Source organism: Lontra canadensis, unplaced genomic scaffold (genome assembly GCF_010015895.1).
Source record: "Lontra canadensis isolate GAN:19392208 unplaced genomic scaffold, GSC_riverotter_1.0 scaffold59, whole genome shotgun sequence".
Lineage (NCBI taxonomy): Eukaryota > Metazoa > Chordata > Mammalia > Carnivora > Mustelidae > Lontra > Lontra canadensis.
Window position 1 is genome coordinate 5033138 of NW_022631053.1, and position 18574 is coordinate 5051711.

General features: G+C 39.1%; 1 protein-coding gene across 1 annotated transcript in view; it reads right to left on the minus strand.

The window, feature by feature from the left end:
• SPATS2 (spermatogenesis associated serine rich 2) overlaps positions 1 to 18574 on the minus strand; it is a 145191-nt gene that overhangs the window by 57669 nt on the left and 68948 nt on the right. Inside the window, exon 2 of the mRNA XM_032876865.1 lies at positions 16481 to 16748. Coding sequence (XP_032732756.1) covers positions 16481 to 16505 — 25 coding nt within the window. The 5' untranslated portion in view covers positions 16506 to 16748. The remainder of the gene's footprint in view (positions 1 to 16480; positions 16749 to 18574) is intronic.

The window sequence follows — 18574 nt, forward strand, 5'->3', positions numbered from 1 at the left end:
AAACTCTGTATCTATTAAACTCCCCATATCCCATTATACCCCATAACCCCAAACTCCTAACAATCACCATTCTACTTTCTGTGACTTTGACTACTGAAGATACTTTCTATAAGTGGAATCATGTATTTATATTTTTATGACTGGCTTATTTCACTTAGTATAATGGTTCTTAAGCTTTATCCATGTTGCAGCACATAGTGACTTTTTTTTTAAGATTTTATTTATTTATTTGACAGGCAGAGATCACAAGTAGGCAGAGAGGCTGGCAGAGAGAGAGGAGAAAGCAGGCTCCCCACTGAGCAGAGAGCCCGATTCGGGGCTCAATCCCAGGACCCTGGGTTCCTGACCTGAGCTGAAGGCAAAGGCTTTAACCCACTGAGCCACCCAGGCACCCTCATAGGGACTATTCTTTTAATACCTTCCCTGGAGATTATGATATCTATTTTTGACTTGCAAAATTCTAGTATTAATTGGCAGTTTTACCCCTCTTCCTTGATAAAGCAAGGGAGTTTATGCCCCTCCTAATTTTTATTTAAGATGTTATTTATTTATTTGCCAGAGAGAGAGAGAGCAAGAGAGCATGAGAGTACAAGCAGGAAGAGTGGCAGACAGAGGGAGAAGCAGGCTCCCTGCTGAGCAAGGAGCCCAATGTGGGATTCAGTCCCAGGACACTGGAATCATGACCTAAGCTGAAGACAGCTGCTTAACCAACTGAGCCACACAGGTGTCCCTGCCCCTCTTAATTTATAGGCCATGATTACCATGTATATTAATTCTCTATGTGTTTTTTTAAAGTCATTTATTTGAAAAACAGTGAGTCAGGGGAGGGGCAGAGAGAGAGAATCTTCAAGTAGACTTGCCACTCAGCAGGGAGCCCCATAGGACACAGGACATGGGGCTTGATCTCACAGCCCATCAGATCATGACCTGAGCTGAAACCAAGAGTTGGACATTCACTCAACTAAGCTACCCAGGTGCCCCCATCATTCTGTGTGTGTGTGTGTGTGTGTGTGTGTGTGTGTGTGTGTGTTTATGAAACATGTATTTTAAATTATTTATTTGTGCATTTTTACAACAGAGAGAGCACACACAAGCAAGAGAAGGGGAAGGAGACTCCTGTCAAGCAGGGGGCCCTACGCAGGACTTGATCCCAGGACCCTGGGATCATGACCTGAGCCGAAGGCAGATGTTGAACTGATTGAGCCACCCAGGCACCCTCTCTCTATGTTTTTAAATCCTAATAAAACATTCTTGGGGTGCCTGGGTGACTCAGATGGTTGGGCATCTGCCTTTGGCTGGGGTTATGATCTCCAGCTCCTGGGATCGAGCCCCACATTGGGCTCCTGGCTGGCTCATCGGGGAGCCTGCTTCTCCCTCTCCCTCTCCCTCTGCCTCTGTCTCTCTCTCAAATGAATAAATAAAACCTCTTTAAAAAGTTCTTACTGTTTTATACAATCAATATTCATTTAGACCTGACTATGTATTTGTGGTTTGCACTGTTATTCATGCATTCTTGCATCTCCAACCTTCCAACTGGGTCATCTTTCTTCTATATTCAGAATATCTTTAGGATTTTTTCAGTGGGGTTCCAATGGTGATGACTTCTTTTTGGTTTTGTTTTTGTGTTTTGTTGTTGTTTAAAACTGTGTTTATTTCGCTTCATTCTAGAATGATATTTTCACTGTATATGATGTGTGTAGAATTGCAAACTGACAGTTATTTTTATTCAGACCTTTAAAGATATCCTCCCACTGTCCTCTGACTTCTATTGTTCCTGTGGAGAAGTTAGCTCTAGGTCTGACTTTGATCCTTTCAAAATTGTTTGTAAAGATTTTATTTAGTTACCTGACACAAAGAGAGCACAAACAGGGGGAAGGGCAGAGGGAGAGGGAGAGGCAGGCTCTCCACTGAGCAGGAAGCCCAATGCAGGGCTCGATCTCAGGCCCCAGGATCATGACGTGAGCCAAAGGCAGACGCTTAACCAACTGAGCCACCCAGACACCCTCAAAATTGTGTATTTTCTTCCTCTGTCTGCTTTTAAGATTTTCTTTGTTTCCTAGAAATTTTACTATGATGTTCGTAGGTGTGTATTTCTTTATATTTATTCTGCTTGTGATTTGTAGCACTTCTTGAATCTGTGGCTTGATGGTTTTCATGAATTTTGGAAAGTTATCAACAATATCTCCTCAAATACTCTTCCTTATTCTTTTTCTTCTGGAGTTCCCATTACACATATGACATATCTAATCTCTGTTGCCTCTAAGTCTTTCACCTCCTCTTCTGTGTTTCCTAATCTTTTGAATTTCCATGCATGACTTAGGTCCTTCTAACTTATAATGCAGTTCAGATTCTTCTTAAATACAATCAGTTTTCATTTTATTTTCTTTAAAAATTTCATTTTATTTTATTTTTTTAAAAGATTTTATTTATTTGACAGAGACCACAAGTAGGCAGAGAGGCAGGCAGAGAGAGAGAGAGAGAGGAGGAAGCAGGCTCCCTGCCGAGCAGAGAGCCCGATGTGGGGCTCGATCCCAGGACCCTGGGATCATGACCTGAGCTGAAGGGAGAGGCTTTAACCCACTGAGCCACCCAGGTGCCCCTAAAATTTTATTTTTTTATTTGAAAGAAAGTGAGAGAGCACAAGCAGGGGGAGTGGCAGGCAGAGGGAGAGGGAGAAACAGACTCCCTGCTGAGCAGGGAGACCAATGTGAGAGTCCATTGCAGGACCCCAGGATCACCACCCGAGCCAAAGGCAGACACTTAACCAACTGAGCCACCTAGGCACCCCTGTTTTTAAAACCATACACTGTCGGGTGCCTGGGTAGCTCAGTGGGTGAAGCAGCTGCCTTCGGCTCAGGTCATGATCACAGGGCCCTGGGATTGAGCCCCACATTGGGCTCCCTGCTCAGCAGAGAGTCTGCTTCTCCCTCTCCCTCTGTCTGCTGCTCTGCCTACTTGTGCTCTCTGTCAAATAAATAAATAAAATCTTAAAAAAAAAAAAACATACATTGAGTTCATAGTTTCAATTCCTATATTTTTCAGGTCTAAAATATGCATTACAAAATAGTTTGCCAGTTATCTGTTGAATTTCCCCCAAGCTGTCTTTATTTCCTTGAATCTCTTAAGAATAGTTATTTTATTTTTGTATTTTTATTTTTTGAAGAATAGTTATTTTAAATCTGATAACTCTAATATTTAGATCTCCTGTGTATTTGTTCTATTGTCTAACACTTCTTGTTCCATATTCTTACTGTTTCATCCCCTCATGTTTCTGATTATTTTTTTTATTGTGTACTAAACGACTCATTTAAAAAAGTGATAATGAAAGTAATCTGTGAGGATTTTCAGAGAGGATCTGTTTACTTGTACCAGGGTATCTATGTTACCTCAAACCAATTTCAGGTATTGAAATAATTTGAAACTAAGATGCAATTCCTACAAAGGTGAGTCTATTTCCACTCATCTTTACTACTAGGACTCAGTCTCTTGGGGTCCTATGCCAGAGTAAGGGGGTGGTCACTAGTCCCCCTCATGCCCCAGAAAGCCCTGAACATCAATCACTGTTCTCTTGGCTCCAGGAATTTGTCACCATTCAGCTTTTCAACTGCTCTATCCTATTTGTTTCACCCAAGTAATTGCCTATGTTATTCTCCCTTCAAAATGTTTACTTTCCCTATCTTTGGTCTAATGGATTCTTGCATGCACCAAACAAACCCTTCTGGACTAATTTTGGAAAATACATGTTTGAAAAATGTGTTTTTTGTTTTTGTTTTTGTAGTAAGCTCATAAATGAGCACTGTAAGAAACAACTTAAATTGCTTCTAAGAATAACCTATTTTTTTAGTTGCCCAGAGTAGAAAGATAAGCCACATCTACTTACTTGTTTCCCACCTTTATATTAGATATTTTAGATATATTATTTTACTCCTAAAAGGATGGAAAAAAGAGAGAAATGTGGCCAATTACTCCCAGTTACGTTTTGTAGAACAGTCAGCTAGAGCCTAAAATAAAATGTTCTCTTCACTGAATTTCTAAAAAGAGATGACATTAAAAAAGTATATTAAGAGTGAGTAAATGACTTTCAACAAAAAGAATGTGGCTGAGAACAATGAACCTTTTAGGCCCAAAGACTCGCTTTGGTTCTGTCTTAGTTTCCCATGGCTGTTATAACAAATGAATCCAAACTTTGTGGCTCAAACAATAGAAATGTTTTCTGTCATAGTTCTAAAGCTTAGAAGGCCAAAACCAGTTTCCTTGGGCTGAAATCAAGGTAAAGGCAAGGCCACACACCCTCTGAAAGCTCTAGAGGAGAATGTGTTGCTTGCCTTTTCCAGCTGCTGGCAGGTGTCGGCATTCCTTGGCTTGCCCTACCACCCCAGTCTCTGCCCTCATAGTTGTAATGCCCTCTCTTCTATCTGAAATCTCCTTCAGCCTCCCCCTTATAAGGATACGTGTGACTGCCATTTAGGACTCACCTGGATTATCCAAGATAAGCTCCCCATCTGAAGACTGTGACAGATGTAGCTACACCTGCGGTGAATATATAGCATTATATATAGTTTTCTAAACACTATGTTGTACACCTGAAACTAAAGTAACAATGTGTGTCAACTATACTTCAATTTAAAAAATTAATTAAAAAACAACTGAGGGGTGCCTGGGTGGCTCGGTGGGTTAAAGCCTCTGCCTTCGCCTCAGGTCATGATCCCAGGGTCATGGGATCGAGCCCCACATCGGGCTCTCTGCTCAGCAGGGAGCCTGCTTACTCCTCTCTCTCTGCCTGCCTCTCTGCCTACTTGTGATCTCTGTCAAATAAATAAATAAAATCTTTTAAAAAAAAATATTTTTAAAACTATAAACTAGTGTAATTTGTTTCTAGACAATCTACAGTGTATCAAAGTGACAAGCTAGTTGTTGGAAAGACACATAAGAATAAAACCCAGTTATTATAACAGACTCAAGAGTCTAATAGGCCAAGAGAAACAGGCATACAGTGCATGTTTGTAGGTATCACAGATGAGGTGGGAGGCACAAAGAATAAAGAGGTCAGTTCTAACAGTTATCAAGGTTCCTTTAAATTTAAAAAAAGTCTATGATTTTATAAAAACAGTTTGTAGGAGCGCCTGGGTGGCTCAGTGGGTTAAGCCTCTCTGCCTTCGGCTCAGGTCATGATCTCAGGGTCCTGGGATGGAGCCCCTCACCAGGCTCTCTGCTCACCAGAGAGCCTGCTTCCTCTCCCCCAACCCCCACCACCTGCCTCTCTACTTGTGATCTCTTTCTCTATCAAATAAATAAATAAAATCTTTAAAAAAATTTTTTTAAATCGGGGCACCTGGGTGGCTCAGTCGGTTATGTGGCTGCCATCAGCTCAGGTCATGATCCCTGAGGGTCCTGGGATCAAGCCCCACATCGGGCTCTCTGTTCAGCAGAGAGCCTGCTTCCTTCCCCTCCTCTCTCTCTCTCTGCCTGCCTCTCTGCCTACCTGTGTTCTCTATCAAATAAATAAATATATTTTTAAAAATTTTAAAAATAAAAACAGGTTGTAGCTCTTTAAAAGGAAGTCCTCATATCCATTAGGATAGCTATTTAAAAAGTAAACAAATAGAAAACAGCAAGTGTTGGAGAAGATGTAAACAAACTAGAACCCCGTGTACTGCTGGTGGTAATACAAAATGGTACACCTGCTACCGAAAACAAAATGGCAGTTCCTCATGAAATCAAACAGAATCACCATTAATCCAGAAATTCCACTTCTGGCTCTAAACCCAGAAGAAGTGAGAGCAGGGATTTCAAAAGCTATCTGTACACCCATGTTCACAGCTGTATTATTTACAATAGTCAGAGACTAGAAACAGCCCAAGTGCCCAACCACAGATAAATAAATAAAATGCGGTAATATATACGATGGAATATTATTCAGCTTTAAAAAGGAGGGAAATTCTGACACATGCTACAACACGGATTAACTCTGAACACATTATCCTTAGTGCAATAAGCCAGTCATAAAAGGACAAATACTGTATGATTCCACTTGTATGAGTTATCAAGAGTAGTCAAATTCACAGAAACAGAAAACAGGAAGTAGGATGGTACTTCCCAGGGATTAGGATAAGGGAGAGTGGGAAGTTACTGTACAGAGGTTTTCAGTTTTGAAATGAAAAAGAAGTTCGGGAGGGCAGAGGAAAGGAAGAGAGAAACATTTAGGCAGAGCTACATAAAGCAAAAAGCAGTGAAGCAATGAAGCTGTAGCACAGTACTGAGATAGAGAAACTATTCATGCATGATCAACTATGAAATTTAAGTCAGCTGTTTTAATGTTTCAGAGGTTTAAATATCAAATGTGAAAGTATTTTGTAGCTGAATAGTTTCACAAGTGGGAAAAGAGGAAGAGAAAGAACTAAAGCACAAAATGAAGTCAACAAAATAAGTACAATACTTGTGAGCTTGCTCTTATCATTGTAACTTGATAAATATGGTTAGATACTGACAGGCAAACACAGTTTTTATGTCTAGAAAAATATTAGCTAACCTGACTGTTGAAAAGAGTCTTTAAGTACCATCTCCAGAGACAGTGATTAAAAAAAAAAAAAAAAGATTTTTTTTTTAAATTTCCACAATGATTCTGAGATATAGTCAAGTTTGAGAGAAGGAGATTACCTGACCAAAGTCAGGGCTCCTAAAATTTTAAAAATTACAAATTTGGTCTCATCCTTCTCTAGTCTCTAAAAAGACTATGTAGGGAGAAAATTAGATCATTACTAATCTGTGAGAATCAGGACTAAACCTATTCCTAACCTTGGATCACTCCCAGAGTTGGTTTTCTTTTATCTAGTGCTGAATTCAGACGTCAGGAAAAGGTAAAAAGTTATATGTAATTATGCCACTACAAATTCATATCATGAAACTAACAGGTTCCCAAATATCTGCTATGCGTTCGTTCAAAAGTTCTCTTATTTGATTTTCAACATTTGGGTGCCCAACAAACACTTCAAGTAATCCAAGGGTAAGGCCCACAAAAGATTTTTGGCAGAAGCATTTCTTACATAATTAACTAGTAAGCCACATGAACCAGTAGGCTACTTAATGTCTAAAGACCTGTCTCCTGTTGCCACTATTTAATTCAGAGCTATTCAAACCACCAGGTATAAAGAACTAGTTGTTGATCTTACTGTTTTAATTTCTAATCTTTGAGGACCAGTGCTTCTATAAAATAATAAAACTAGGCTTAAGGGTGGTGGGAAGAGGTTGAGCAAGTCTTCTCCTTAAAACACAAATATAAAACTGAATAAAATTGTGATAAACAGCTGTTTCAGAGCTCTGGAAATCAATCAAATGCCACAACAAATTATTGAGAAACTGCTAGAGCCTTAAGAACAATGCAGTCTCTACCCTTCTTGCCTAGGACTGCTCCCACTCATACTTCCAGCTCTGTGGAGGAAAACAGCTTTACCAGGGTGGGGACTGCCAAAGAAGGCTAACTAGAGAGGACGGAGTTTTGCCCTAAAGTAGGCTAAAGTAGAGAACTCAGAAATCCTTTTTTTTGTTTGTTTGTTTGTTTAAAGTGAATTCTTGACAGACAGAGATCACAAGTAGGCAGAGAGGCAGGCAGAGAGACAAGAGAGAGAGAGGAGGAAGCAGGCTCCCTGCGGAGCAGAGAGCCAGATGTGGGACTCGATCCCAGGACCCTGAGATCATGACCTGAGCAGAAGGCAGAGGCTTAACCCACTAAGCCACCCAGGCGCCCCAGAAATCTTTTTTTTAAAAACCTGCTGCTTAGCCAGCCTGAAGTTGGAGTCTTGGTTCAGTGTGGTAAACAAACAGGAAATTTAACAGGGAAATCCTGGAAATGAAAGAACCATAGAAAAGCTAGATTAGTTCTCTACACATCCCTAGCTAAATGAGAAACCATGCCCATGCACAGGGCAACCCAGGAGGCCAGTGGAAATTAAAAGTGAAAACAAAGTTAAGAACTGCCTGAAAGTATAGATTGCTCTAGGCAGTACTGACATTTTAAAAATGTTTATTCTTCCAATCCATGAGCATGGAATGTTTTTCCATCTTTTTGGGTCTTCTTCAATTTCTTTCATTAGTACTCTGTGGTTCCTCAAGTACAGATCCTTTACCTCTTTGGTTAGGCTTATTCCCAGGTATCTTATGGTTCTTGGTGTTATAGTAACTGGAAGTGATTCTCTAATTTCCCTTTCTGTATTTTCACTGTTAGTGTGTAAGAAACTGATTTCTGTGCATTGATTTTGTATCCTGCCACATTACTGAATTGCTATATGAGTTCTAGTAGTTTGGGGGTGGAGTCTTTTGGGTGTTCCATATAAAGTATGTCATCTGTGAAGAAACAGTTTTGACTTCTTCTTTGACAATTTGAAATGCCACCCCGATCAAAATTTCACTGGCATTTTTCAAAGAGCTGGAACAAACAATCCTAAAATTTGTATGGAACGAGAAGAGACCCCGAATTTCTAAGGAAATGTTGAAAAAGAAAAACAAAACTGGAGGCATCATGTTGCCTGATTTCAAGCTTTACTACAAAGCTGTGATCACCAAGACAGCATGGTACTGGCACAAAAACAGACACATAGTCCAGTGGAACAGAGTAGAGAGCCCAGATATGGACCCTCAACTCTATGGTCAACTAATCTTCGATAAAGCAGGAAAAAATATATAATGGAAAAAAGTCTCTTCAATAAATGGTGCTGGGAAAATTGGACAGCCATGTGTAGAAGAATGAAACTCGGCCATTCTCTTACACCATACACAAAGATAAACTCGAAGTGGATAAAAGACCTCAACGTGAGGTAGGAATCTATCAAAATCCTAGGGGAGAACATAGGCAATAACCTCTTCAACATCAGCCACAGCAACTTCTTTCAAGTAGGTCTCCAAAGGCAAAGGAAACAAAAGCAAAAATGAACTTTTGGGACTTCATCAAGATCAAAAGCTTCTGCACAGCAAAGGAAACAGTCAACAAAACAAAGAGGCAACCCACAGAATGGGAGAAGATATTCGCAAATGACAGTAGAGATAAAGGGCTGATATCCAAGATCTATAAAGACCTCCTCAAACTCAACACACACAAAACAGATAATCACATCAAAAAAATGGGCAGAAGACATCAACAGACATTTCTCCAAAGAAGACATACAAATAGCTAACGGACACATGGAAAATGTTCATCATCATTAGCCATCATGAAGATTCAAATCAAAACCACATTGAGAAATCACCTTACACCACTTAGAATGGCCAAAATTAACAAGACAGTAAACAACAAGTGTTGGAGAGGATGTGGAGAAAGGGGAACCCTCATACACTGTTGGTGGGAATGCAAGCTGGTGCAGTCACTTTGGAAAACAGTGTGGAGATTCCTTAAGAAATTAAAAATAGAGCTACCCTATGACCCTACAATTGCACTACTGGGTCTTTACCCCAAAGATACAGATGTAGTGAAAAGAAGGAACATCTGTACCCCAATGTTCATATCAGCAATGGCCACAGTCACCAAACTATGGAAAGAGCCAAGATGCCCTTCAACAGATGAATGGATAAAGAAGATATGGTCCACACATACAATGGAGTATTATGCCTCCATCAGAAAGGATGAATACCCAACTTTTATATCAACATGGATGGGACTGGAAGAGATTATGCTGAGTGAAATAAGTCAATCAAGAGAGTCCATTATTGGGGTGCCTGGGTGGCTCAGTGGGTTGAAGCCTCTGCCTTCGGCTCAGGTCATGATCCCGGGGTCCTGGGATCGAGTCCCGCATCGGGCTCTCTGCTCAGCAGGGAGCCTGCTTCCTCCTCTCTCTCTCTGTCTGCCTCTCTGCCTACTTGTGATCTCTGTCTGTCAAATAAATAAATAAAACCTTAAAAAAAAAAAAGAGAGAGTCCATTATCATATGGTTTCACTTACTTGTGGAGCATAAGGAATAACACAGAGGACATTGGGAGATGGAGAGGAGAAGTGAGTTGGGGGAAATCGGAGGGGGAGACAAACCATGAGAGAGTGTGGACCCTGAGAAACAAACTGAGGGTTTTGGAGGGGAGGGGGGTGGGGGGTGGGTGCCTGGTGGTGGGTATTGTGGAGGGCACATATTGCATGGAGCACTGGGTGTGGTGCATAAACAATGAATTTTGGAACACTGAAAAAAAATTAAATTAAATTAAATTTTAAAAAAAGAAAGAAAAGAACTGCCTGAACTTTGAATGTCCTCCTCAACCCACATAGTTCAATCAGCAGAGGATAAAAGCTTATGTATTTGAGATATTTAGCAAAAGCTCAGTCCAAATCATTGGCTGACTAATAAACACTGCAGACACAGGGACAATCCCTAAAAGCAAAAATAAAAAATTAAGCTTAAAATTAAAAAACTGTGCAGATATATTTGTGATGTACACATGGGACAGGTAGAGTGGTAGATGCCTCAGTTTATGTCCAGGCTAATTATTATTTTTTTTATTAACATATAATGTATTATTTGCCCCAGGGATACTGGTCTGTGAATTATCACGCTTACACATTTCACAGCACTCACCATAGCACATACCCCCCAACAATGTCCATCACCCAACCACCCTATCCCTACCCTCCCCAACCCCCAGCAGTTTTGTGAGATTAAGAGTCTCTTATGGTTTGTCTTTCTCCTGATCCCATCTTGTTTCATTTTTTCCTTCCCTACCCCCCACAAGCCCTGGCCCTGCCTTCTCAAATTCCTCATATCAGAGAGATCATATGATAATTGTCTTTCTCTGATTGACTTATTTCACTTAGCATAATACCCTCTAGTTCCATCCACGGTTGCAAATCCAAGACTTCATTTCTTTTGATGGCTGATTATTTTTAAAATACCCTCAAGAAAATAAATTAAGAATGAGGAGTTAATATATTACCTTAATTATCCACTTTTAAAAAAAGCCAAGAAAGAAAGATTCATACATAGGAAAACCACCAATCAATAGAAACTGACTCTGAAAGGGTCCACAAGTTGGTGGACTTAACCAACAAAAACTTCAAAACAACTAATAAAAATATATTAAAGGAATTAAAGGAAAATATAGTCATACTGACTTGACAAATACACAATCTCAACAGAGAAACAGAAACTATAAGATAAAACTAAAAAGAAATTCTAATTGAAAATATAATACCCAGGGCTCCTGGGTGGCTCAGTGGGTTGGGCTGCTGTCTCCGGCTCGGGTCATGATCTCAGGGTCCTGGGATCGAGTCCCACATCGGGCTCTCTGCTCAGCGGGGAGCCTGCTTCCCTCTCTCTCTCTCTCTTTGCCTGCCTCTCTACTTGTGATCTCTCTCTGTCGAATAAATAAATAAAATCTTAAAAAAAAAGAAAGAAAATATAATACCCAAATGAAAAATTCACCAGATAGACTTAATATTAAATTTGAGATAGCAGAAGAAAAAAATCAGTGAACTTGAAAAGCAATCAAGAGGAATTAGACAACCTAAATAAAGGAAGAACACTATGAAAAAACAATTTGAAGAAAAAAGAAAAATGGGGTGCCTGGGTGGCTCAGTCATTGGGCGTCTGCCTTCAGCTCAGGTCACAATCCCAGGGTCCTGGAATGGAGCCCCGCATCAGGCTCCCTGCTCAGTGGGAAGCCTGATCCGTCTCCCTCTCCCTCTGCCCTTGCTCCCCCTACTTGTGTTCCCTTTTTCACTGTGTCTCTCTCTGTCAAATAAATAAATAAAATCTTTAAAAAAAGAGAGAGAGAAAGAAAGAGAGAAAGGAAGAAAGAAAGAAAAAAGAAGAAAAATGATCCTCAGTCACCTGTGGGATAACAACCTTACCAATCAATACACACATCACAGGATTCCTAGCAGGGGAGAAAAGAGGGAAAGGAGCAGGAAAAAAAATTTTTTTTGGATGAAATAATGGCGAACATTTGATGAAATTCCCAAGAAATACATACCAAATTGCATTAGTAAAACTGCTAAAGATAAAGAGAACAACAAGAAAACAACGAGAAAAAAGGACTCATCACAAACGGAGGAACAATATGATATATTCAGTGGAAAAGTGCCGAATTCTATAGCCAGCAAAACTATCCTTCAAAAATGAAGGTAAAATAAAGACATCCAGATTAAAAAAAGGAAAAGAGTCTGAAAGAATCCATTCCTGTCAGACTTGTGTACAAGAAAAACTAAATTCTTCAGGCTAAAAGGAAATAAAACCAGACACTAACTCAAATCCAGAGGAAGGTATTAAAAGTACTCAAAATGGTAAATATTTGGTATAAAGACTACATATATATTTATCTCTTTTGTCCAAATTTCTTCAAAAAGCATAATATTGTTTAAAACAATAATTATAACAACATATTGTAGTTCTATATGGATGTGATATATGTGAAATAATAGTACAAAAGCAGGGGAGAGGAAACAAGACTATATTGGAACAAAGCTACTATATCTTATGGGTATTTTTTTAAAGCTTTATTTTTTTTAAATTATTTTATTTATTTATTTATTTATTTGACAGAGAACACAAGTAGGCAGAGAGGCAGGCAGAGAGAGAGAAGAGGAAGCAGGCTCCCCGCTGAGCAGAGACCCCCCCCGATGTGGGGCTCCATCCCAGGACCCTGAGATGATGACCTGAGCCGAAGGCAGAGGTTTTAACCCACTGAGCCACCCAGGCGCCCCTCTTATGGGTATTAAGTCAGTATTAACTGGAAGTAGCTTGTGCCGAGTTAAAGATGCATACTGCAATCCTAGAGCAACCACTAATAAAATAACTATTTAAGAAACAGCTTTAGGGGCACCTAATCTCAGGGTCATGATCTCAGGGTCCTGGGATCGAGCCCCGAGTCAGGCTCTCTGCTCAGTGGGGAGCCTGCTTCTCCTTCTCCCTGCCTACTTGTGATTTCTGTCAAATAAATAAATAAAATCTTAAAAAAAAAAAAAGAAATAGCTTTAAAAGGAAGGAAGGAAGGAAGGAAGGAAGGGCAGGCTTTAAAAAAAATCAGAGGAATAGGGGCGCCTATTCAGTGGCTCAGTTGGTTAAACATCTGCCTTTAGCTCAGGTCATGATCCCAGAGTCCTGCAATCAAGCCCTCTATCAGGCTCCCTGCTCAGCGGGGAGCCTGCTTCTCCCTCTCTCTCTGCCCTCCCCCGCCCCCGCCACCTGTGCTTTCTCTCTCTCTCAAATGAATAAATAAAATCTTTTTAAAAAATCAGAGGAATTAATACACTAAGAATAATAAAATATAAATGTAAGTATATACTAAAAATATATTAAAAAGAAGGCAATAAAACAGTAGCAGAGGAACAAAAAAATAAGATGTAGAAAATAGCAAAGAGGGAGCCTGGGTGGCTCAGTGGGTTAAGCCTCTGCCTTCAGCTCAGGTCATGATCCCAGGGTCCTGGGATTGAGCCCCGCATCGGGCTCTCTGCTCAGCAGGGAGCAGGCTTCCCCTCTCTCTCTACCTGCCTCTCTGCCTACTTGTGATCTGTCAAATAAATGAATAAAATTTTAAAAAAAGAAAGAAAATAGCAAATAGCAGGCATAAACCCAATCATGCTGATAAATACATTAAATGTTTAATGGAAAGAGGATAAAAACAATAATTCCTGAAAACAGTAAGTATAAGAGTTGGAACTACTATATTAATATCAGAAAAATTAACATTTCAACAGAGACAAAGAATATTTCATAAGAAAATTAATCTATCAAGATAAAAATTATAAATGTATATATTTAATAAGAATACCCAAATATATAAATTAAAAACTGACAAAACAGAAACAAAAAATACACAATTCAACAATTGCAGCTGAATATTCAATACTTTTCTCTTAGTAAATGACAGAACAATTGAACAGAAAGTTAGGATATAGATGACTTACATCACGATCACCCAGCTTGATCTAACATATATAGAACACTCTCCCAACAACAGATGAATACACATTCTTTTCAAGCATACATGGCACCTTCCAGGATAAATCATATACCAGACAAATACATCACAAGAACAGAAAACTACAGAATGATATCCCTCATGAATATAAGTTTTAAAAACTTGTACCAAAATATTAGCAAACAGAAACCAGTAACATAAAAAAATGACCAAATAGGATTTACTTATTTATTCATGAGAGACAGAGAGAGAGGCAGAGGCAGGGAGAGAAGCAGGCTCTCTGCAGAGCAAGGAGCCCAATGTGGGACTTGATCCCAGGACCCTGGGATCAGGACCTGAACCAAAGGCAAACACTTAACCACCTGAGCCACCCACGTGCCCCCCAAACGGGATTTATCCCAGGAATGCAGAATTGTTTATCCCCTCTAAATTAATCTTCTATATTAATAAAGGACAAAATCACAAGATTATATTAATAGACTAGGGTTTCCTCAGCAGTATTGACCTTTGGATCAGGCAATTCTTCGCTGTGGAGGGCTGTCTTGTGCATTGTAGATGTTTACAGCACCTGGGGCTAGACCCACTAGACGCCGGTGGCACCTTGCCCCCCCCAAGTTGGGACCTCCACAAACGTCTCCAGACAATGGCAAACATCCCCAAAGGGGCAAAATCATCCCTGTTTGAGGAGGACTGAAATAAATGCAGAAAAAACATGACAAAAATCCCAACACCCCAGTCATGTAAAAATTCAGCAAAACAGGAATAGAAAGGAACTTCCTCAAACTGACAAAGGGCATCTACAAAAACCCTACAACGAACATCGTACTTAACAGTGAGAGACTAAATGCTTCTCTCCACACTTTTATAAGTACTTTGTACTTTTTTTGTTCAACTACATTATATATACAGCTTTATCTCCTAACAACAAATAAACTTTCTTTTGTTTCCAACTACATGTAAATCCAGACTATGTTCAATCAAAATTTGTTAGCACTTAATGCCTATGATATGGTCAAAAATTCAAATTCATTTTATATAAAGTAATTAAATACCAATTACAAAAAGCAAAGAATCCTTATTACAGCTCTGGCAATACAGACACAAATTAAAGACTCCAGTTTTAACAAGGTCGAAGCATTCTGCTGAAGTCAACCTTTTAAGGAAAAATTAAGTGGTAAACTTTTTAGATGAAATTGTTTTATCTTAAAGTCTGGAGTCCTATTTTTACTATAGTAGTTCTCATTTCTGGAGGAAAACAGATAATGTTTCGAACGTAACTGGGAAGAAAGCAAACTGAATCACGAGGATTAAGAAGAAACAAACTGGGACGCCTGGGTGGCTCAGTTGGTTAAGCGGCTGCCTTCGGCTCAGGTCATGATCCCAGCGTCCTGGGATCGAGTCCCACATCGGGCTCCTTGCTCAGCGGGGAGCCTGCTTCTCCCTCTGCCTCTGCCTACCACTCTGTCTGCCTGTGCTCATGCTCTCTCTCTAACTAATGAATAAATAAAATCTTTAAAAAAAAAAAAAAAAAGAAGAAACAAACTTTGGTTATAAAAACTTTTTAGTTGATAATCTCATTCTATAAAACAGTTCTTTAGTAATATAATCACTCCTTAGAACTCAGATTCCCTTTATACATATTTACTATACAATGAGTACAGTAACTACATACTTTCAAAACCACAAGCAGCTCTGGCATGTTATTTTCTTAAAATGAGGTGTGTGAGTTACCAAGTCAAAATTAAGTTTAAAAGAATTTCCCTTCATACTTAACACATGACACCTGGATCTACACCATGGTTCTGAATTAAAGAACATTAACTTTAAATTGAAAATTAAATTCAATGAGGGGGGAAAAAGCCAGGACAGCTCTGGTCATTCTTTTAACAAATATATTCCAGTTATGTGTAATAGTTCAAGTGCTACTGCTTAATTTGTCCCTTTGCATTGTTGCACCTCTCTAAAAAAGGTGAAAAAGTGATTTTATAATCTTTATTGTCTTTGCCCTTCTTGAAACTATTCTTGGCATTTCTTAATTCCTTGTATCTTATATTTCACTTTAGACAAGAAGCTAGAGTAATAATACCGGAAGGAAAGCTAAAGAAGGAATTGAAAACTGGAAACATTTACTCTTGCTTCATTTTCTGTCTCCAATGAAAAAAACATCAACTCACAGGATACAGAATATCCCGCAGTAAGTTATCTCCCACCATGCCCCCAACATATGTTCACACCCCAGAGAGTGTATTTTCTGGATGCAGTTGGCTTTCCTGTAAATATATTCCAATTTAGTACGTTTATAAAAGGAGAAAAGCAACTGTTATATGAATTAGCTCCCAAACTAGTAACACACAAAACTACAATCTAATATCCACAACTTAGATAATTAAAGAGACAACAGATAAAGTTGTGAATGTTCTAAAATTAATTGCAGTTGAGACAAAGAGATAAATTATACCTATCAGTAGTACCACACTGGGTAAGGGAAAATGTAACTGTTCAAAATACATTAAAGAGAACCTTTTAAAAATATATAGATCATTATTTCACAACTATGCTTTTAACAATTTATGCCCACATGTAATCTTACCCTTCTGGTTTTGTTTCCTAGACATTGTGGTTTCTTTGATCTCAAAAACTACAGATGGAAGTATCCTTCTGCCTTGTCTGGGTTCTGACCGTAGTTATCTCTGATTTAAAAGTAGGCAACGGAAGTCTGCAGTTGGAGGTGATAAATACCAAATCGTGGTTATCTGATATTCTGCTCACTAGCTGTTGATCTCCTTTCTTTCTCTTATATGAACTTCTTGTCAGGAAATATCATTGCAGACATTCATGTCTCTTTCCCCAGGGAGATTCTGGAGGGAAAACACACAAATACATTCACTATTATAGTAACAGCTATCTGTACAGAATTTCTAACAGATACCCACAGGTTTTGTGTTTTTTCTAAACAAAACTAGCTCTTAAAACAAAAGTTCTCTAGAAAGAATGTAGTCATAAAAAACAGTATTTTGCTCCATAAGAAACTTTAATCTTAGAGAAAGAGACCCAGAGAAACTCTGAACTATCGAGAACAAACTGCCAGTTACCAGAGGGGAGGTGGGTGGCAGATGAATGAAATAGGGGATGGGGATTAAGGAGGGCACTTGTGATCAGCGCCATGTGTGGTATGAAACTGCTGAGTCACTCTATCATACATCTGAAACTAATGTGACAGTGTATGTTAACTACACTGGAGTTAAAAGAAAAAGAAACTTTATGGGCGCCTGGGTGGCTCAGTGGGTTAAGCCTCTGCCTTCGGCTCAGGTCATGGTCTCAGGCTCCTGGGATCAAGGCCGCATCCAGCTCTGTGCTCAGCGAGAGCCTGCTTTCCCCCTCTCTCTCTGCCTGTGTCTCTGCCTACTCGTGATCCCTCTCTGTCAAATAAATAAATGAAATGTTTAAAAAAAAAAAAAAAGAAACTTTAATCTTAAAATCAGACCATCTTCTTAGCGCAGAAAGAAGTTGTCTTACTCTTATCTTTTGTATCTATCTCAAAAATCTTACTACCGCTTATCACTCCCTAATAAGATCTTTCTTACCACCTGCCCTTCCTGCCCAAATCAAGGGTCTTTTTTCTGCCTCTAGAATTTCCTGTATCTAACCTCGCTTCATGTTTTCCAGCTCAAATACACTGCAAGAAAACTAGGGAAGAGGGGTAGGTGAATGGGGAAAGCACAAAGGAATTTTAATAAAAACTGGAAACAGCAAAATTTCAATTAGTCAATAGTGCAGGAAGCAAGCTGTAAAGATACAAATGCCATTTTTTCCCATATATTACTGAACTTTAAAAAATATATGACCAAGATTTCTAGGTAAAGAAGGAATGATCAAAGGACTCATATCTGGACACCTGATAGGAGAAACATTTTACAAGATGCAACCCAAGAAGGAAATGAGAGCAACCTTATGTAAAATACTTTCCAATACGAATGGAGGAGAATAAAGGAATAAGTAGACAGTCCTGGTAAAGTTAAAAAAAAAAAAATCCACCAAGAATAAGAGTCTCTGTGGATATATAGAATAGATTGGTGGTTATCTGAGGCAGGGGTAGTAGAAAAAATGGGTAAAGGGGGTCAAACAATTCCAATTCCCAGTTATAAATGAATAAGTCACAGGGATGTCACATACAGCAAGGCGACTAGTTCATACCATATTCCATATTTAAAAGTAGCTAGGAAAGTGGATCTTGAAAGTTCTCAACACAAGAAAAAAAAATTTATATAGTGAGAAATTTTAACTGGACTGTGGTGATCATTTTGCAATATATACAAATATTGAGTTATTAGATTTTACATCTGAAACTAATATGTTATCAATCATATTCCAAGAGTAAGATTCTCTACAAACCACTATGGGACTTGAGGAAAGACTGGCTGAACCTCTGCGGCTTACTATCTTTCAGAGAACTGAGCCAAATTGGGAGAATCAGACAAAGCCTATGGAATTAGATGGAATTTACCACTGGATGGAGTGGATCTGATAGAAAACACTTTATGAAATTTTATTTTATTTAAGGTTTTATTTATTTATTTGAGAGAGAGAGAAAGAGAAAGAGAACAAGTGGGCGGAGGGGCAGAAGAAAAGGAAGAAGCCTGCTAGGCCAGGCTCCATCCCAGGACCCTGAGATCATGACCCGAAC